This window comes from Accipiter gentilis, chromosome 24 (genome assembly GCF_929443795.1).
Source record: "Accipiter gentilis chromosome 24, bAccGen1.1, whole genome shotgun sequence".
Classification (NCBI taxonomy): domain Eukaryota; kingdom Metazoa; phylum Chordata; class Aves; order Accipitriformes; family Accipitridae; genus Astur; species Astur gentilis.
In genome coordinates this window covers 9,953,857-9,972,157 of record NC_064903.1, presented here as the reverse complement: position 1 = coordinate 9,972,157, position 18,301 = coordinate 9,953,857, and the positions used below count along the sequence as shown (strand labels likewise).

Sequence of the window (18,301 nt, the reverse complement as noted above, 5' to 3'; positions counted from 1 at the left end):
CTAGTGTTACTGTGTGTATTGCTGTGGGCACTGTAACTCATTTGCTAGAAGTAGCGATTGAGTGTATACAGATTATATGTTCGGGATCTTTTTGTAGTAAAGGCATAGGAGGAGAAAAAAAGAATGGGAGCTATTAAATACGTATTAGTTTTGTATTGCTGCACAATGTTCTCTGTGTTCACTAGCGAGAATCTGTAATACAAATGAAAAAGACTAACTACTTGAATAGAGTTGTTATTCAAAATTTTGCACAATTTTAACTGTGAAAAGCAGCCCACTGTTTACAGCAGAACTGAGAGGAATTTTATGGCAGAATTGTTTTTCATATTTTTCCTCACAAATGCCACTTTGTCCAAATTGAAACCATTTGTGGACAGAACTGGTTCTGATTAATTTCCAATTAAAAGTTTCAAATTTATATTTTTGACATTTCAAACCAGAAAATAACCATTTAATCATAAAAGTAGTTTTGAAATTTAGTGACAACTTGATGTAACATATAATTAAAATGATAAATTTGTAAAATTGAAATCAAACTTTTTAAGATTAGCAGAAGTGGCATCCTTTGCTGCATTTCCTCTAGAAGTTTGAGGAAGATTTTTATGTTTTTGAAAATGTGTTGTCAGTAGCCATTGGCAAAAATATTTATAATATTTTCATTGTCAAATAACTACCTCCAGTTGAGGTCTAGTCTTAATCTTGACAGATCTAGTATTTGTCTCCAGATACTGTTGGGAACAATCCCCAGACAACAGAAACTAACATCAAAGCTGCTCCTTCATCCCTGAACACTTTCCAGGGGAGTGTAGGATTTCCCTCCTTCTTACATTCAAGTGGGTGGCAAAAATATACACTACATATGTTCTGTACTGCAAAACACTCACTTCATGCTCACATCTTTAATGAAACACAGTGGCATGCTGTATAGGAACATTTAAGCAAGGCCAATAGCATGGTTTGGGCAGTGTTTTCTGCTTTGGTCGATACTGTTCGGCAAGTTTAGCTGTGGTTTAGAAGTCGAGGGTAGGATTTTGCTCCTAGAGTCAGCTGTGTAACCTTGGGCCATGCCCAGGGCTGCTCTGAGCTCCACTGAATCTCTGTGCCTCACATGCAAAATAACGATTACAGTAACCAGAATAATCTTGTAATAATGATGGTAATACTTTGCAGAGAACTTGTAAAATTTGATTGAATTTTCACTGTGCGTGCTGACTTCTTTGCAAGGGAGCTCAGAGTGATTGTTTTCAGAAAGCACACATAGATAACTTCAGCCCTGATACTACCACTTCTTATGGGAACTAAGATACCACCCAGTCTGAGCAAGACTGGAAAAATCTGGCTTTATTGTTGCTGGGCAATCTTTTTTGTACAGGGCTGTACAAGGTGCTGCACAGACGTGAAAGGCAGAATGAATAAGGGAGTAAGGAAAGTCAATTTGTGCAAATCAAATACATAAAAACAAGGGCATTCAAGCAGACCCTTACTAGAAGTTTTATTTCTACTACTATCTGAATCCCAATCCACCTTCCCTAGCAACTTGGGAGGGACTAATTTCATTAAGGCATCAACCCAGATTCTTTTTTGTTTCTTATTGAAAGATTGCAGGTCCCCCTAAAGGTAAGAGGTCATTTGCACTCTGAAGAACGAACTTTGTAGAATAATTTTCAGTGGTAATTAAACCACATCTTTGTGAACTACATCTGCTTTTACTGGAGCTATACTATATTCCGTCTTTCATCAAATGACTTTCAAGTTACTGGTTGGAACCCACCAATCATCCACCAGCCATTTAATTATGGGACTGACGCGCAGAGCTGTTCTGCTACATGCACTGTAGCTCTTGCAACGAAAACAGGTAGCCTTGAGCCTTGTGTCATCACTATTCATGTACTTGCATCACCTTTATTTACATTTTGGTTTTGTGCTTACAGAACTCTTCAAAAGCCTCACAGGCCCCCTCACCTTGGGGCGGCAATGGAAAGTGAGTATTTTCTGCTGAGTACTTCTGTCTGAGAACAAGTGGTTCCAAGAGGGGGGGAAATGTTTTGGTGCCTCTAAAGGCAAAGGACGGGCCATGAGTCAGTGGTTTGGGAGCTACAGGTATGTTTCAAATATGCAGCAGATGATAGATAGAAAATGTTCTTCTGGGCTACGAAATTGATCTTACAGCTGCCTTGGGCTTGTGGGGCTGAGGGGATCCCAGTGGGCTAAATCAGGTACCCGTGTGAGCCATCCACTGTGGGTGGGAAGGAAGAACTGAAACACACCTTCATCTCTGTGCAAATCCCTCTTAAGTCTAAAATCACCCATGGTGGGTCTGTGCTGAATTCTTTGACAGTTTGCTTCTCCAGCCAAATGAAGGCCATAAAGATATCTGTTAATTAGCTAGCAAGTGCCATGTCATTTCAGGAAGCCAAACTAAAGTTAACCTTCATTGCAATGATTTTTCAATGATTCGTTCAGTAATGAAAGACCAATGAATATTTCATTGATATATGGTAAGTGCTGTTTAATAAAACTGAAGGCGTAATAGTGGTGAAAATGTGAAGGCACTTAGTCAACCAATTATCAGTGGCTTTGTACTAACGTTAAAACACCCTTGCCTCAGATATGAAGTCAGGCTAATGCAATTAAGATCTGCTGTTCAGTGAAGGTGCGTTGCTGCTGCAAACTTGCCTTTATCTTGCAATGTCTATTGCCACGTGACACACATTTCTCCTGCTCCTTTCTCCTGGCCACGTGTATAGATACAGGTAGAATAAAAGAGAAGGACTTTACCTATCCTTCCTTCTTTATTTGAGTAGGCTGATTTCTAGATGAAAATGATTATTGTTAATGGTCTCTTTCTGGTGGTTCGTAAGAAGAAATTGCTATTAGATGCTCCAGGGAAACAAAGTAATAAAACTGTAGAAGGAGTTGAAGTTTAGCACACAATGAGTTGAAGTTTTCAAGCAGACTTTGTTCTGAATCAGTGCAAAACCAAAAATTCCATCATTTTGCTTAAAGGAAAATATTGTCTTAGATAATTCAAAATAATTTGGGGTGTATATATTACACACACACACCCCAAATACACAAAACTATTTTGAATATGTGTGTGTGTATAGGTAATTAAGTATAGATCATAACACAAGCTAAAGCAATGAAATACTAAATCACTTTATGTAAAAACTAAAAAGATATTTTAACATTGGAAAAGCAACTACTAAATTAAATTATTCAATATGTGCCAGCTTTTCAAGGTATTTAAATGTCAGTGAAACCTTGTATTGCAATAAAAATACAGTGACGTTTACATGAAGTTTTAGTGCCTAAATAGACTACTGGAGCATTACACCTCTCTTGTTCCCTAAGAAGTGGCTTATACCTAAAAATTTCGTGAAGCGGAAGTTATCCTTTTATTCCTGTCCTGTAATAGACCCGTATGAAGTGTGTGCTCTGCAGGTGATGACATCTCCCTTGCTATTTAAAGGAGCTGATTAGGTGCCCAGGATTTAGAATCAGTGGGTTTTGACTGGAGGAGAAAATTCTTGCCTGGCCACAAGGTAGGCAGCAGAAACCCAGCATTCAGGTCAGCATCACTTCTAACAAAACACCCAGCTGATCAGTCTCTTCCCACTAACTTTGGAGATAAGGAAGTAAAGCTCTGAAAGTGCACAGCTCTGTGTTTTATTCAGAGAAGGAAGCACTTGACATGTAAGAATAACTGAATATGACAAGGCCTTGTTACAAGGGTGTTATTATGACACCTATGACCCAGCACACAAAGTCCACAGTCCACACTCAGGTCTTCTGTCCCCTCTGTCTGGAGTCTTGGAAGAAAAGCCCTCCAGCTGGCTCAGGGTTGCTGTATATCTCAGGTGTCTCCTGGTGGCCCCAAAGACTGTCTCGGGCCTGGTGCTGCCACTGGCAGAACGTGATCTGCCTTCCCCAGGGCTACACGGTCTACAGTTTCCTCTTATTCCCCTGCAAATCTGTACCAGATGGGAAGAGAAGTTGCACACCACAGAGGAGAGGCCAAACACCATCACGGTATGGCACCACTGGAGATGGATCGGCAGCCTCATTCAGAATGGGGAGACAGCAGGGTGTTCTTAAATCTTTTTGTGAACAAAGCAAAAACTTATCTATTGCCATGAAGTGTAGTCTGCTCAGGATCTCAAACCATCAAAAATCTCAGCTTGGCTTTCTGGAATTTCTGGCCACTTTTGTTTGAAAGGGCTGTGAACCTCTACAAAGTTGGCCTGAGTTCCAGGCTGGCAATGAAACAAATTTTCCCTGGTTTCATTACAGAAATGTTTCCCACCTCTAGCGACAGAAAGCACAAAATAGAGAGATTTAATAGACTCACCACAGTAATAATGGCTGTGCACAACAGGGTAAATCCAATGAACAATGTGCTTTATTTGGCAGAAGTGCGTCAGCTCGTTGTAAGTGGCTCTAACAAAATACTCCTGGTCTCCTCAGATACTTATGATTTTTAACTGCTCCCAGACCTAATCTAGTATAGTTCAGCTCTTCTGTGCATTAAAGACACTGTGGCGTGTCAAGTAACCAGGATGTTTTGAGACTTAAAAATAAAACATTTGTGCCGTAGGATATGCTTAAACTATAACACATAAGCTGTGTAAAAAGCTACTAGCTGCTGAATTAACATGGTCTCTAGCTCTGGAAAAAGAATGTATCACAGGAGCTTGTTGTTGAGCACAGGTAATAGCAGGGCACTGCTGGAAAATCTGCAGCAAAAGCTGTTGCCATAAATGCCTCTCAGCCGAAGGCTGTGCTGTGGTGGTAGTCCGTCCCACAGCACCTGCAAGGTATCAGCACAGCAGGTCTGTGCCCACGCTTCATGTTCAGGACCACTGACGGTGGCTTATAAAGCCAAGAGGAGGAGCCTTTCTCTCCTGGGGTTTGGATCAGGCCCATAATGAGACTGACTGAGCTTGATGCTGTTGCACAGCATGAGACATCAGTGGCCGCCTGTCAAGGAAGGGTTGCAGCATCCCGGTCCGGAGAGTTTTGGTGTCTTTGCTTCATGCAGAGAGTGCTGGGAACATTTCAGCCCTGTGTTTCAAGTGTATTCCACAGCAAATCAAATGCATTTGTTTAGGTAAGTGGTTCCAAATGGGGGCAAGAGAAGAGATTTTTGGAATCCTTAATCTTGTTGACTGAAACAAATTCATCATGGAAACATGGTGGGATGACTCGCACAACCGGAGTGCTGCAATGGATGCCCATAAACTCTTCAGAAGGGATAGGCAGGGAAGGAGAGGCAGTAGCGTAGCCGTGTATGTTAGGGAGTGTTTTGATTGTGCGGAGCTTAGCTATGGTGATGAAAAGGTTGAGTGTTTATGGGTAAGAATGAAGGGGAAGGCCAACAAGGCAGGTATCATGGTGGGAGACTGTTACAGACCACCCAGCCAGGATGAAGAGGCAGACAAAATATTCTATAAGCCGCTGGGAGAAGTCTCACAATCGCTAGCCCTTGTTCTCCTGGGGGACTTGAACTTACCAGATGTCAGCTGGAAATACAATACAGCAGAGAGGAAACGGTCTCAGAGGTTCCTGGAGTGTGTAGAAGAACTTCCTGACACAGCTGGTGAGTCAGCCAACTAGGGAAGGCACCCCGCTGGACCTGTTGTTTGTGAACAGAGAAAGACTTGTGGGTGATGGGATGGCTGGAGGCCCTCTTGGGCATAGCAATCACAAAACGATAGAGTTTTTGATTCTTGGAGAAGTAAGGGGGGGGGGGGGGGGGGGGGTCAGCAGAACTGCTACCTTCGTCTTCTGGAGGGCAGACTTTGGCCTGTTTAGGAGCCTGGTTGACAGAGTCCTTTGGGAGGCAGTCCTGAAGGGCAAAGGAGTCCAGAAAAGCTGGACATTCTTCAAGAAGGAAATCTTAAAGGCACAGGAGCAGGCCGTCCCCATGTGCCAAAAGACAAGCCGGCAGGGAAGAAAACCAGCCTGGCTGAACAGAGAGCCTTGGTTGGATCTCAGGAAAAAAAGGAGAGTTTTTGACCTTTGGAAGAAGGGACAGGCAACTCAGGAGGACTACAGAGATATCATGAGGTTATGCGGGGAGGAAATCAGAAGGGCCAAAGCCCAACTAGAACTTAATCTGGCTACTGCCATAAAAAATAATAGAAAATGTTTCTATAAATACATTAGCAACAAAAGGAGGGCTGAGGAGAATCTCCATCCTTTACTGGATGCAGGGGGCGAAACATAGTGACAATGGCTGAGGAAAAGTTTGAGGTACTTAATGCCTTCTTTGCCAGTTGTTCTCCAGGTACCCACTCCCTGTGCTGAAAGACCGGGATGGGGAGCAGAATGAAGCCCCCGTAATCCAAGGGGAAATGGTTAGCGACCTGCTAAACCACTTAGACATACACTAGGCTATGGGGTCAGATGGGATCCACCCAAGGGTACTGAGGGAGCTGGCAGAAGCGCTCACCAAGCCACTTTCCACCATTTATCAGCAGTCCTGGCTAACTGGGGAGGTCCCAGTTGACTGGAAGTTAGCAAATGTGATGCCCATCTACAAAAAGGGACGGAAGGAGGATCCGGGGAACTACAAGCCTGTCAGCCTGACCTCAGTGCCAGGAAAGGTTATGGAGCAGATCATCTTGAGTGCCATCACGTGGGACATAGAGGGCAACCAGGTGATCGGGCCCAGTCAGCATGGGTTTGTGAAAGGCAGGTCCTGCTTGACTAACCTGATCTCCTTCTCTGACAAGGTGGCCTGCTTAGTAGATGAGGGAAGGGCTGTGGACGTTGTCTATCTAGACTCTAGTAAAGCCTTTGACACCATTTCCCACAGTATTCTCCTGGGAAACTGGCTGCTCATGGCTTGGACAGGCGTACTCTTTGCTGGGTAAAAACCTGGCTGGCTGGCTAGGCCCAAAGAGTTGTGGTGAATGGAGTTACATCCAGTTGGCAACTGGTCACAAGTGGTGTTCCCCGGGGCTTGTTATTGGGGCCAGTTCTGTTTAGTACCCTTATCAACGGTCTGGATGAGGGGATTGAGTGCACCCTCAGTAAGTTTGCAGATGACACCAAGTTGGGCGGGAGTGTTGATCTGCTGGAGGGTAGGAAGGGTCTACAGAGGGGTCTGGGCAGGTTGGATCGATGAGCCGAGGACAACTGTATGAGGTTCAACAAGGCCAAGTGCTGGGTCCTGCACTTGGGTCACAACAACCCCATGGAGCGCTACAGGCTTGGGGAAGAGTGGCTGGAAAGCTGCCCAGCCAAAAAGGCCCCGGAGGTATTGGTAAACAGCCGGCTGAATATGAGCCAGCAGTGTGCCCAGGTGGCCAAGAAGGCCAATAGTATCCTGGCCTCTATCAGAAATAGCGTGGCCAGCAGGAGCAGGGAGGTGATTGTTCCCCTGTACTCAGCACTGGTGAGGCTGCACCTCGAGTCCTGTGTTCAGTTTTGGGCCCCTCACTACAGGAAAGACATGGAGGTGCTGGAGCGTGTCCAGAGAAGGGCAACGAAGCTGGTGAAGGGTCTAGAGTCTTATGAGGAGCAGCTGAGGGAACTGGGGTTGTTTAGTCTGGAGAAAAGGAGGCTGAGGGGAGACCTTATCGCTCTCTACAACTGCCTGAAAGGAGGTTGTAGCGAGGTGCATGTCAGTCTCTTCTCCCAAGTAACAAGTGATAGGATGAGAGGAAACAGCTTCAAGTTGTGCCAGGGGAGGTTTATTTGGGTATTAGGAAAAACTTCTTCACCAAAAGGGTTATCAAGCCCTGGAACAGGCTGCCCAGGGAAGTGGTTGATTCACCATTCCTGGAGGTATTTAAAAGACATGTAGGTGTGGCACTTGGGGACATGTTTAGTGGTGGACTTGGCAGCACTCGGTTAATGGTTGGACTCGATCTTAAAGGTCTTTTCCAACCTAAAGGATTCTATGATTCTATAAATTTTCAAAGAGAATATCTGTATGTGAGCATTCAGCGTTGCACAGCTCTAAACATGAGCTTGCTGTGCTGACCTCCACACTGCCTGCAGCCAGCAGGTGATTCCTAATTGCTGGTGTTAGAATTAAAGGAAAATCTATATTAGAACAGTAGTGCTGCACTAAGTCGGTAACTTAAAACACTGCTCTGTACAAAACTGTGTGGATGAACTGTAGGCAATTAGAAACAAATCTCCATAGCCAGTCTTAAAGAATCCTATAGAGATATTCATAATCCTACAGTACCCTCAGCTCCTAATACTGCTCTGCAGGGTGCTTTTAAGACTTGCACTTTACTTATTGTGGTGACTGTATTTGGAGCAAACTGTCATTGTGGTTTCCACAAAATGCTTTGATAATAAGCCAATATTGCACATTGAGTGTTTTCTAACTGCCATTGCAGCTTCTGGCAGCAGGTAGAAAAATCATTACAGCTATGAGATACTTCTTTCTCTGAAAGATTGCTCTATTTTTATGATAGATTTTTTTTTTTAAATAACAGTTCATTTATAGGGAGAATTAAATCCCTTTTTATTTTCAGTCATTCCCAGTTTATAAGCTCTTCTTTCTCATAAAACCAGGAGATACTACTGCTCATTCTCCCCTGACTGGGGTGCAGAGTTAATTTTTCAAGTGCATTTAGGAGGGCAATGAAGTGGTGTGTGTGAGGGGGACTCACTCTCCCTTTTCCTCTCACAGGAGCACAGAAACGCCATCACCCATGTCCCTGAGCCCGTCCCCCGTCAGCTCTGCTGGAAGCAGCGCGGGCACTGCCGGCTCCTCCTCAGCGGGGACCATCACCATCCCTCAGCGCATCCACCACATGGCTGCCAGCCACGTCAACATCACCAACAACGTCCTGCGGAGCTACGAGCATTGGGACATGGCTGACAAGCTGACTAAGGAGAACAAAGGTGCCCCACTCAGCTTCTTCTTTGTCCCCTTTAGCTCATCAGCTTTAGCTTGTTTTCTGTTCTCGTAGGCGTTGTTGGGAATTGGACCCAGAACCACCGCATCTAAGAGCACAACTGTGACAGCTTGAGCAAACAGACCAAATCTGCTTGCTGGTCACTGTAGCCAACGTGTGTCTTCTCTTGTCAAGCGCAGAGGGGGGATGTGTAACACACGCTGAACACGGGGTTACCAGAGCAGCTGGCAAATAATTTAGCGAACATGAGCCCCAAGTGATGAGAGCTTTTGAGTCTGCAAATTCGTTCACAGTTTCAGCTTCTCATAGAGCACCGAGGTTATTTTCAGACTGCTCTGTCAACAGGTTTAAGACTATTAAAATGCGAGCTAGGATAATAAGGAAACATTAGATGTTATGTTTATGCAGGGAGTCCGATTAGGAGATGTCCACTGAAAGCCATGACCTTGACTCTCCTATGGCTGGATTGCAAATCTGCTTGTTTATTCCTAACAACAAAATGTAAGTCTTTACCACAGTCATTTCAAAGGAGTTCTGGCAAGCAGTTCGTGACTGGGTTATATTGAGTATAGTAGAGTGGCTGAGATGTAACTAAAGGACAAATTTGGCCTATTGTTGGCCAGCTGTGAACTTCCTATGATAATGTAATTATTCAGATTCCAGCTTTGGGCTTGCACAAATCATTGACAAAGCTTTCTTTGACACTAGAGGTGTACAGCCTAACTGGGAAATATTCTTATCATGAATTGGCTCATTCTCTTAAATTATACTGAGATTTTAGATGGCTGACTTTTCCTGACAAATGTGCTCACTGTATGCAGTTTGATCTTACTCCCATTAATGTCAGTGGCAAATTTCCACTGATTTAGAGAAACTAAGCTTGAGATTTATAGAGTTTTATGTCTGAATGGTGGGTCATAGTGATCTATCCCTGGATGAGGAACAATAATAGAAGTTCTGTCCAGTCTCCCCACTGCTTCTTGCCTTTGTTCGCATTGGTTAATTTAGTAGCAGTGCAGTCATTTTGGATTTTTTCCATAGCTGCATCCTTTTTCACAAAATGTGAAAGTGATTCCCTGTCAAATGTACTGCAGAATGTTACAGTGGGAATGCAGAAGGATGCTCTGATAGGAGAAAGAGATGGCGATAATCTTGTAATTAGCCCTGTGTGTTGTGGAGTTGTTAAATGTTCTACTTGGTATTGAATCAAAATAGCTCAGGCATTCAGCCAGCAGACAGAAAATGTACCCAGCCACTGCTGTTATCAGTCCTAGAGCTGGATGAGAAAAAACCTGCTGACTCTCTCTCTGCATTTTCCCCCCTACGCTCTTCTTTGTTCTCATTTTGATTTATGATCAAACCAACCCAATTCTGCAAAGCCATATAGGAATAATCTTTATTCAGATGAGCAGTCGCTTTGACTTCCATGGGACTGGATGCATGAATAGGGGTTTCTCACATAAGCAAGACATCTAGGGTTGTGTCCTGTTCTTTCATATCTTGTTTCACAAACTGCAGCCATGTTACAGGGAATGGAAAGTTCGTGTTACTTCAAATTTCATTTAAGTATTATAAACCATTGGAGAGAGATCAGAGTTTCATACATGCTATAGCATGTCTGTCTTTACATTTCATCTGGAAGGATACCTCATTTCTAATTAAATACTTGATTTAAAGTTGCATGCTTACACACAATTAAACTGCAATTTGAAAAATGCATGGTGTAACAAAAAAGTGTATAAGGACTGCTGTGGTACTCTGCAGGTCTTCATCATATCACATGATGGGTTCCATTTACAGAAGGATATATTTAAGACACTTCGATGTGAGAAATGTTAGTGTTTCATGAAACCTAGCTGTAATTATTTTAGTAGATGTCATCTGCATCTCTCAAATAATTCAAAACAGCTATATCTTGCTGTCTGGGACAGGACTCACCCCTTTCCCCATAGCTATCTCTAATCCACCTTTGCCAGCTGGACTGGCTGTTCAGTGCCCAAGCTCTGGTACATTGGCGTGTGGACTGTGAGTTCAAAAATGCCCCATGACGGCAAACGGGATAGGTGCAAAGCCCAGACTCTGCCTTGAGTCCCAGGTAAAAGACAGATATCTTGGCTTCTCTCTCAGGGGTTTGGGCAGTCAGTTCATCATAAAAAATGAGATTTTTTTTTCCCTGCCTTGAAATAAGAATGGTCTCAAAAAACAAACAAACACAAACCCCCAAGAAACCCACATTTAAGATAAAAATTAATTTTCTTTTTGAAAAAATTGCATCCATTAACTAGTTTGGGGGTTTTTTCCCCTTGTGTTCAGCTCTCATTGTATCTGTTGTCTTCTGAATCACAGGGTACATCTTGCTGGAGAACATGTCCCTGATGAGCTAATAGAGATGGGTATAAAAAGGTGGTCCCATCATTGTCATGTCTAGTAGCCTTTGCCTCTGGTTCTTACTGCTGTCATAGATGTTTCTTAGGTCATGCCCATGCAGACACAAGAGATTTCTTCCATGTTGTAGGAGCTGCGCAGCCTCCCCTTGTCCATGGCTGTCAGCTTAGGTTTTGTGCTCCTCTGAGTATGCCTGCATGCTCCCAGTTTGGACTTGACTCGTGTCCAGCTGGCTCAGAGCAGGAGACAGAAGCCTTTCTTGTCAGCCTGACAAAAGATGTGCCATTGAAATAAAAAGGCATAGCAAGAGAGAGAACAGCAGAGCTGTGACCTGCCAAGCTGATCTGGTTTGAAAAGGAAAGTGGGAACATACTGCCGTATACCTCTGGTCAATAGAGTTTAGAGGGTGTGGGAGAATAGATGGAGTTTGTCATAAACTCCGCATCTATAGCAGGCCAGGCTAAACTGCAGACTTCCCAAAGCCAGTCCATGGGCTGGTTTGTGTTGGATCACCTGGAGAGTTGTTCACCATTTATAACATCAAACTCTCAGCTGACTTTACAAAATCAGATAATTTTTTTAAGCTTCCAAAGCTAGCAGCACTTTTTCTCTACAGTAGAAAACTATCAGCTCTGTAGTGACAAAGACCTGTTCTTTAGTAAGTGGCTTCAGTGCTTGTGGCTTTTTCAAGAAATGTTAAACTGAAATCAGGCTTTAAAGGTAAACCCTCGGTGTTAACAGCAATTATTATTTATTTGAGCCTAGAATGAGATCTCCAGAATGGAAGCAAGGCAGTGTGTTATTTCACTTCTAAATGTATTGATTTTACACTGGAGGAGGGGAATAAAAGACAGAGGAAGGAAGATTAAAAGTAACTGCTGGCTGCAGCATCTTAACGCAACTGGTGATAGCCCTAAGCTTTCATTATGCTTGCCTCCAGCAAATCACTTTGTGCTGTGATACTGCTGTAGCTCCCAAGCTGACCAGGGTCAGGCTGTCAATACTTGGATAGAAGACCTCAAAGCAGCACTTACTTGCTGAAGAAAGTACTGATAATGATTTTGTACCCGCATCTGCTCTCCCGAACTGCAGCCAATACAGTGTTAGCTGGCTGAGTGCCACGCACTGGATTTTAGATAGGGTGAGAATGTAAGGGCTCAGCCACCGGTTAGTGTGATTGTTGGTTGTTATCTGAGCTCTGAGGGACTTTAAATGAGAGCGGGCTCCCACTCACCTAAATATAGCATAAGTGTTGTATATGTGGGAATGCCGGCACCTTAGTGAGCGGAAAGACAAGCTGTGGGAGAATAGAGGACACAAAGCAGTTCTCCGTTGAAAGCAATTAGGAAAGGTCTGTTGGGCCTAACAGCATTAGTCTTTCACCCAGAGAGCACCTAACACATGGCATAAACTGGCGCGATGCTTCCTAACTATGGCGCTCTGTTTAGTGGCCTCCTGTTAACCCTTCCCAACACCTGATCCCAGTGGCCTTACACATCTTTTCTTTCCCCTTATAGGTTCCCATCTCCTAGATGGTATTTTTCTGCTGGGTTCCCTCTCTCCTCTTCCTTATTGCCTCCCACCCCACACACATCCTCTGGGGCCTGCAGCTGCAGCAGGATGAGCAGAGGGCCAAAACTGCTGCAATGGCAGTAACAGAAATTGGAGGGTGGGGAAAAGAGCAAGCAAGGTCTTCTGCAAGATCCCGACTAGCTCTTCATGCCCAGGAGAGGGTACAGCATGGAAAAGGAAATGCCACAGTTTATTGCCAGCTATTTAAATCATGCCATCAGCAAACCTAGGCTCAGAAAACTGAAAGTGCAGATCATCAGAGCTAACGAAAACTATTGGCAACCACTCATACTATGTTGTGGTTGACTTCCAGCATGGATAAACTAATTCGGTCTGTTTAAATGTATTGTTGCCTTTGCTTAAATTCTTTCCTACTGATCATGTGCTTATGTACACAATGTCTTGAGAACTTACTAATTGTACTGCTGCTACTGAGTGGGAAGTCATGGGTGCATGTATTTCTGTACCATTGCCTGAAACAATTACTTCTGTTTCTTGTGTATTCCAGAATTCTTTGTAGACCTGGACTCAGTGATGGGACCCTTAACGCAACACAGCAGTATGACCAATCTGGTTCGTTACGTTCGCCAAGGACTCCACTGGCTCCGCATTGAGGCTCATTTGTTGTAGTGACTGCTGCCCTGTTCATAACATCCCCATTCTTCTACCTCTACCAGCGCAGAGACGATCACTGGTGGAACTCCACTCATTTCTGGAAGTTTATTCATGTAACTTCATTTTTATTGCCTTTTTTAATATCCTATCTATTGGAAGTAGAAGTCACCATAAATGGAACTTATGACTCAAAGAGCAGTATGTGTTGTACCATCTAATCATTTTCGACAATTTTCTATGCCTTGTGTCTCCTGGATCCTGCCATCCTTATGTGCTTTATGGAACGGTACATTCCCTGCAGTATTGTTTTAAGTCCATGCTGCCTTCAAGTGAAAACAAAAAAGCACTTTGAGAAGATATGGATTCCTGAGAAATAGTACAAAGCGTCTTAAATATTTGAGGGTATATATGAGAAGTCCCTTCTGAAATAAATTAGTAGAAGTTATAGCTATTCATTCAAAGTCGTCTTCTGAACCTGAACCAAGCTTTCCGACGCTTAATTCTGGCATCACTACCTGACACAGTACATTCCTAAGATTTCATACTTCCTATAGGCTTAATCTCTAAAAGAGAACATTGAATATCTTACAGGTACATAATGTAAGATCACCAAAGGTGTTAAGAGGTAAAAGGTTGAAGGAATGCCTCATTAAAGAACGATGACACACTATGCAATGAGGTTTTGATATTCCATTCTTCCTGTTTATTGTTGGCTTAATAATTTCAGTAGGCAGCAGAATTTATTGCAGGTTTTAGGCAATTTCAAAATACTAGCTTTCATAGTCTTATCTACCATTCCTATACTAAATCTGTGAATTTTCTTTCAGTTTTACTGTTTAGTCTCAAACAAGTACTCATCCAAGATTTTTCTTTATAGAACAATCTCTCCTTGCATAGTGACTCAGTGAAAGCAGATTTTAACAGGACCGCTACACTCTAAGCATTGATATTGTATGTAAAAGTCCATTAATAAGTGTATGCAGATTCTTCATGAAACTCTCTAGAAGTTTAACTAACCAGCTACTGTTGAAACATTATAATTCCATGTGTCATCAATTTTCACCTGTTTTGTTCATTTCAGAGCATTAGAAACAAACAGTATTATCTTGCTATCTTGAAAAGAATGTCAAATTAAATAAAATCACCAGATTTACCCAAAAGCAATATAACATTTGTTTAATAATGGCCATGAATACTTCAGTCAGATTACCTATTTTCCAAGCTCTGCATCTGTTTACCCATGCTGTCATGTTTTGGACCATTCCTCTAATGCGTGAATAATAATGAGACAATTCAGATAGAATTTCAAAGCAATTGTGAATAAATTACAGCATTTCACATTTGCTCTTTCCTCTTCTTTTTTTCCCCTGTTATAAACTGCACTGCTCTTCTGGTGCCACTGCAAGAAGCGCTGGTGCATGAAACAAAACAAAATGAATTTATATCAATAATTCACAAGACTTTAAGTGGTCTCATCTCATTCTTGATATAATGCCTGCATACCTTACTGAACTGTAAATTCCATTTCTATAAACAGAAAATGCTCATAGCAATGTAAATATTATTCTGTCTCATCTCATTGAAATAATACAATATGTGTATTAAATGCCATCCAGATATTAGTTAATTGCAATTACCTTCTGCTATATAATCCTGTATATCCTTTAATCTGGTGAGTTATTGGATTCTACTCACTGGGTTGTGACCAGATAAATAGGACAAATTTGCATTTAAAAGGTTCAGACTGTTACGATTTTTAGAGCAGGCCTTGGATATTTGCAATAAAAGCAGTTTAAGGACTCTGCCCAATGCACATTTAAGACAAACATTACTGTAGCTGTTGTATATTAGCTCCCTGTAGTACTACCATTTCTTAAAAATCAATACTTCCTAATATTTTGTTCCAGAAGACTGTATTATAAATGTAGCCAAGGTGCGTAATTAGAGAAATCATCCAGTTTAGGGTTGTCTGCAAAGGACATTTGCAGAACATGCACATCCTGTATTATCTGCACATTCCTGTTCCTGAAGTGGTCGATACACCCTTATCTGTTCTCTGAGGGTTTCAGTAACATGGCTGAAACGTGAATCTGACAGTGTTTGTCACGCTGATTCTGGCCCCAGTAGCTAATGAATAAAAACACAACAGTGAGAACTATTCAGAAATGTAGATGAAAGGTGGTTGTTGTTTGTGGGTTTTGGTTGGGTTTTTTTAAGAAAAAGAAAACAAAACACTTGAAGTATTTCAATTTTTTGAACAGGGTGAGTACTTGAGATGAAGTAGGGTTGGGGTGGTTTTGTTGTAAGCCAGTGTTTTCCATTCTTTTTGCAATATCTCACTAATGAGAATCAGTAACTATTTAGCCTAATTAAGTGCATTGTCGTCACTTGTTCCTTTAATGTAGACTGAAATCCTAGACTTCCATGCATTTATGAAGCATAGATATGTCTTGAAACACAATCTTCAGACACAAGGCTGTTCAAAGAGTTGGCTGCGGTCACTCAGTGAAGACAATGTATTATCTTTCCCCTATTGTTCCCCCAGTAAACAGACTCCTATCTCTGAATTTACCCTGTGTTCACAATCTTTTGCTTAAACAGCTTAAGGAATTAGCCCACCTGATTTTGTACCCTATGACTTAGTTTGAAATGTATGCTCAATCAATGGCATGATTATAAGTCCAGCAGTCAAGTCTAGGATCACAAGCCAACTTCCTATTTAGCAGTCTTGTTTCAAAAGCGGCTTAGAAACAAATTAAATATGGAGAGTGAATTACCGTCTTATCCCTGGGGATGATGCTTCTTTTGGGTTAGTTATTAAGGATTATTGCACTTTTACAGGCACTATATTCATCTCATTTCAAATGCGAACGTGTCATCTTTGTGGAATCATTTTACCCTTAAAATATTACTTCCAGCAGAGTTAATCAAATGAGATTGTTTGTTTGTTTCAATCCATGGGGAAGCAGCATGTGTTTGCTTGGGCATTTGCTATGTCTGCTCTTAACACTGCCCACTTCAGGCATTCCAACCCATGAACCAAGCACCAAAAATTACAGGATTAGCTTCAAATCATGGTGTTTTGTTTTGTTTTTTTTAAATAAACTTTTTTTGGTTCTTGTATTGCCTTCTGGAAACTGAGCTTTGAGACTGATTTCATGACAAGTTTTCAGGCATTTTTCAAGCATGCCGAGGGCCAGGAATGACACATTTGTTTTTAACAGTGATAAACTGGGACAGTGATGTAATCTCTTGATTTCTGCAGCTGGGATTTAAGGACACCAAGCTTCATAAAAAATTGCCAGAGCTGACAAGACTGTCATTTGTGTCCCATGCTTCAGGACGTTTGGAGCAATATCAGTAGTTCAGCAGTGAAGGGAGCATGCCAGTAAAGGGCTAAACGCAAGCAATTGGGAGCTCCATCAGTACGAGATCCAAGGGCGGCAAAGTCCTAAGTGCTCAAGCGAGGCATTTACATAGCACTTAACCTCCATGTCAAGAGCTGCAGCAGGCCTTAAGTGAAGTATTTGACAATGTGCAGGCAGAATATCCTGCTCTGAGTGCAGTGAGTATCTGTAGGCACAGGATGTGTGTTGGGTCCTCGAGAGCAGGGATCGGAGGGAAAGCCTGGGATGATGTATCCCGTATGGGTCATGTTCCCCTAGGCCATGTCCCCTTGGTCACTGGTCACTGGTCCTAGCAATACTCCTTTGGCTCCTTTCAAAGGACAAATAGCTCTTCCCACACTTAGTAAACTAAGAGTGTAAATGGTTCACCCTGAGTTTGGATAGCTGGGTTTGGCCCAGTGTTTGTGCTTTTTATTTTATTTTATTTCATTTTGTCTTAGCTTTATTTTTTCAGTCATTCTGGTTTAGTTTACAGCCTTTTTGTTGATACAGTATTGGTGGCAACTTTCACAGCTTAACTTCTTATAGCTTATTTTCACTTTTTCTTACATGGTCTCTGGACTTTTAGTCATTTAAATAGTCTCTCTTTGAATATGTTGTCTCATTTATAAATTACCTCCTCTGAAAAAATAGCAACAGGTCTGTTGATATGAGTGTGGGGGTTTTTTTAAGAATAAAGATCAAGATCTTCATTCCTCCTAAAGAAACAAAATCTGAGAAACTGAATCTGGACCTTAATTTCTCTGCTTTTTAATTTCACAGATTTTATGGTGTTCTTCCATTGTAACAGTTTAGATTCACTGACGAGTTTTTAGGTACTTTGGAAGAAATGTTTTCATTGTATTTTTTATCAGTATTTAATGCCATCTAAATCCAATGATTAGTTTCGTGAGTACAATTTAAAAGATAGCAAAAATGAGGCTGGTAAGGATTCTGACTTAGGTATTAATATACTTTTTTGCTTTGAGTTCAGGAGAAACTCCACTACGCCCAGTATTGAAGCAAGCACATGCATGCATGTGTGTGTACACATGTATGGATTTGTATGTGGATTTGCAGCAGAAGGTCCTTGCTCATTACTTCATAGCACAGGAAAAAAAAGATGCAATAGCTGCAAAGAGAAAACACTCTTACCGCTGCTGAGTGGTAGCAGAATTATTTAAGTGTTCCTCTGTAGTTTGTTTATAGTCCTGTTTGCATCTATTGTCTCCTTGCAGGCAATGAAGGTATGACAAAAAGTAGCAACAGCTCTGTCACCTTGGTCCTGTAGTCCCTGAAGTCAGTGTCAAAACGGAATATGCTACCAACGTACTGTTTTTCAGAAGGTTAACTCAATTGCAATAGACCAGTGTCCTGAAATTTTAAGAAAGGCAAAATATTTCACAAGTCACTGAAGAAAATTAATTTGTCGTTTTGAACCAAGCGTAGAAACGTCCT

The 18,301-nt window shown here is 42.0% G+C and overlaps 1 protein-coding gene across 3 annotated transcripts in view; it reads left to right on the top strand.

The window, feature by feature from the left end:
- Positions 1–16,594, top strand: part of AFF2 (ALF transcription elongation factor 2) — a 345,034-nt gene extending 328,440 nt beyond the window's left edge. For all 3 annotated transcript variants that reach the window (XM_049827949.1, XM_049827948.1, XM_049827950.1), the window contains exons 19-21: positions 1,932–1,981; positions 8,657–8,871; positions 13,351–16,594. In XM_049827949.1, the coding sequence (XP_049683906.1) occupies positions 1,932–1,981; positions 8,657–8,871; positions 13,351–13,472 (387 nt within the window). In that variant the 3' untranslated portion in view covers positions 13,473–16,594. The remainder of the gene's footprint in view (positions 1–1,931; positions 1,982–8,656; positions 8,872–13,350) is intronic.
- Positions 16,595–18,301: the final 1,707 nt, after the last annotated feature.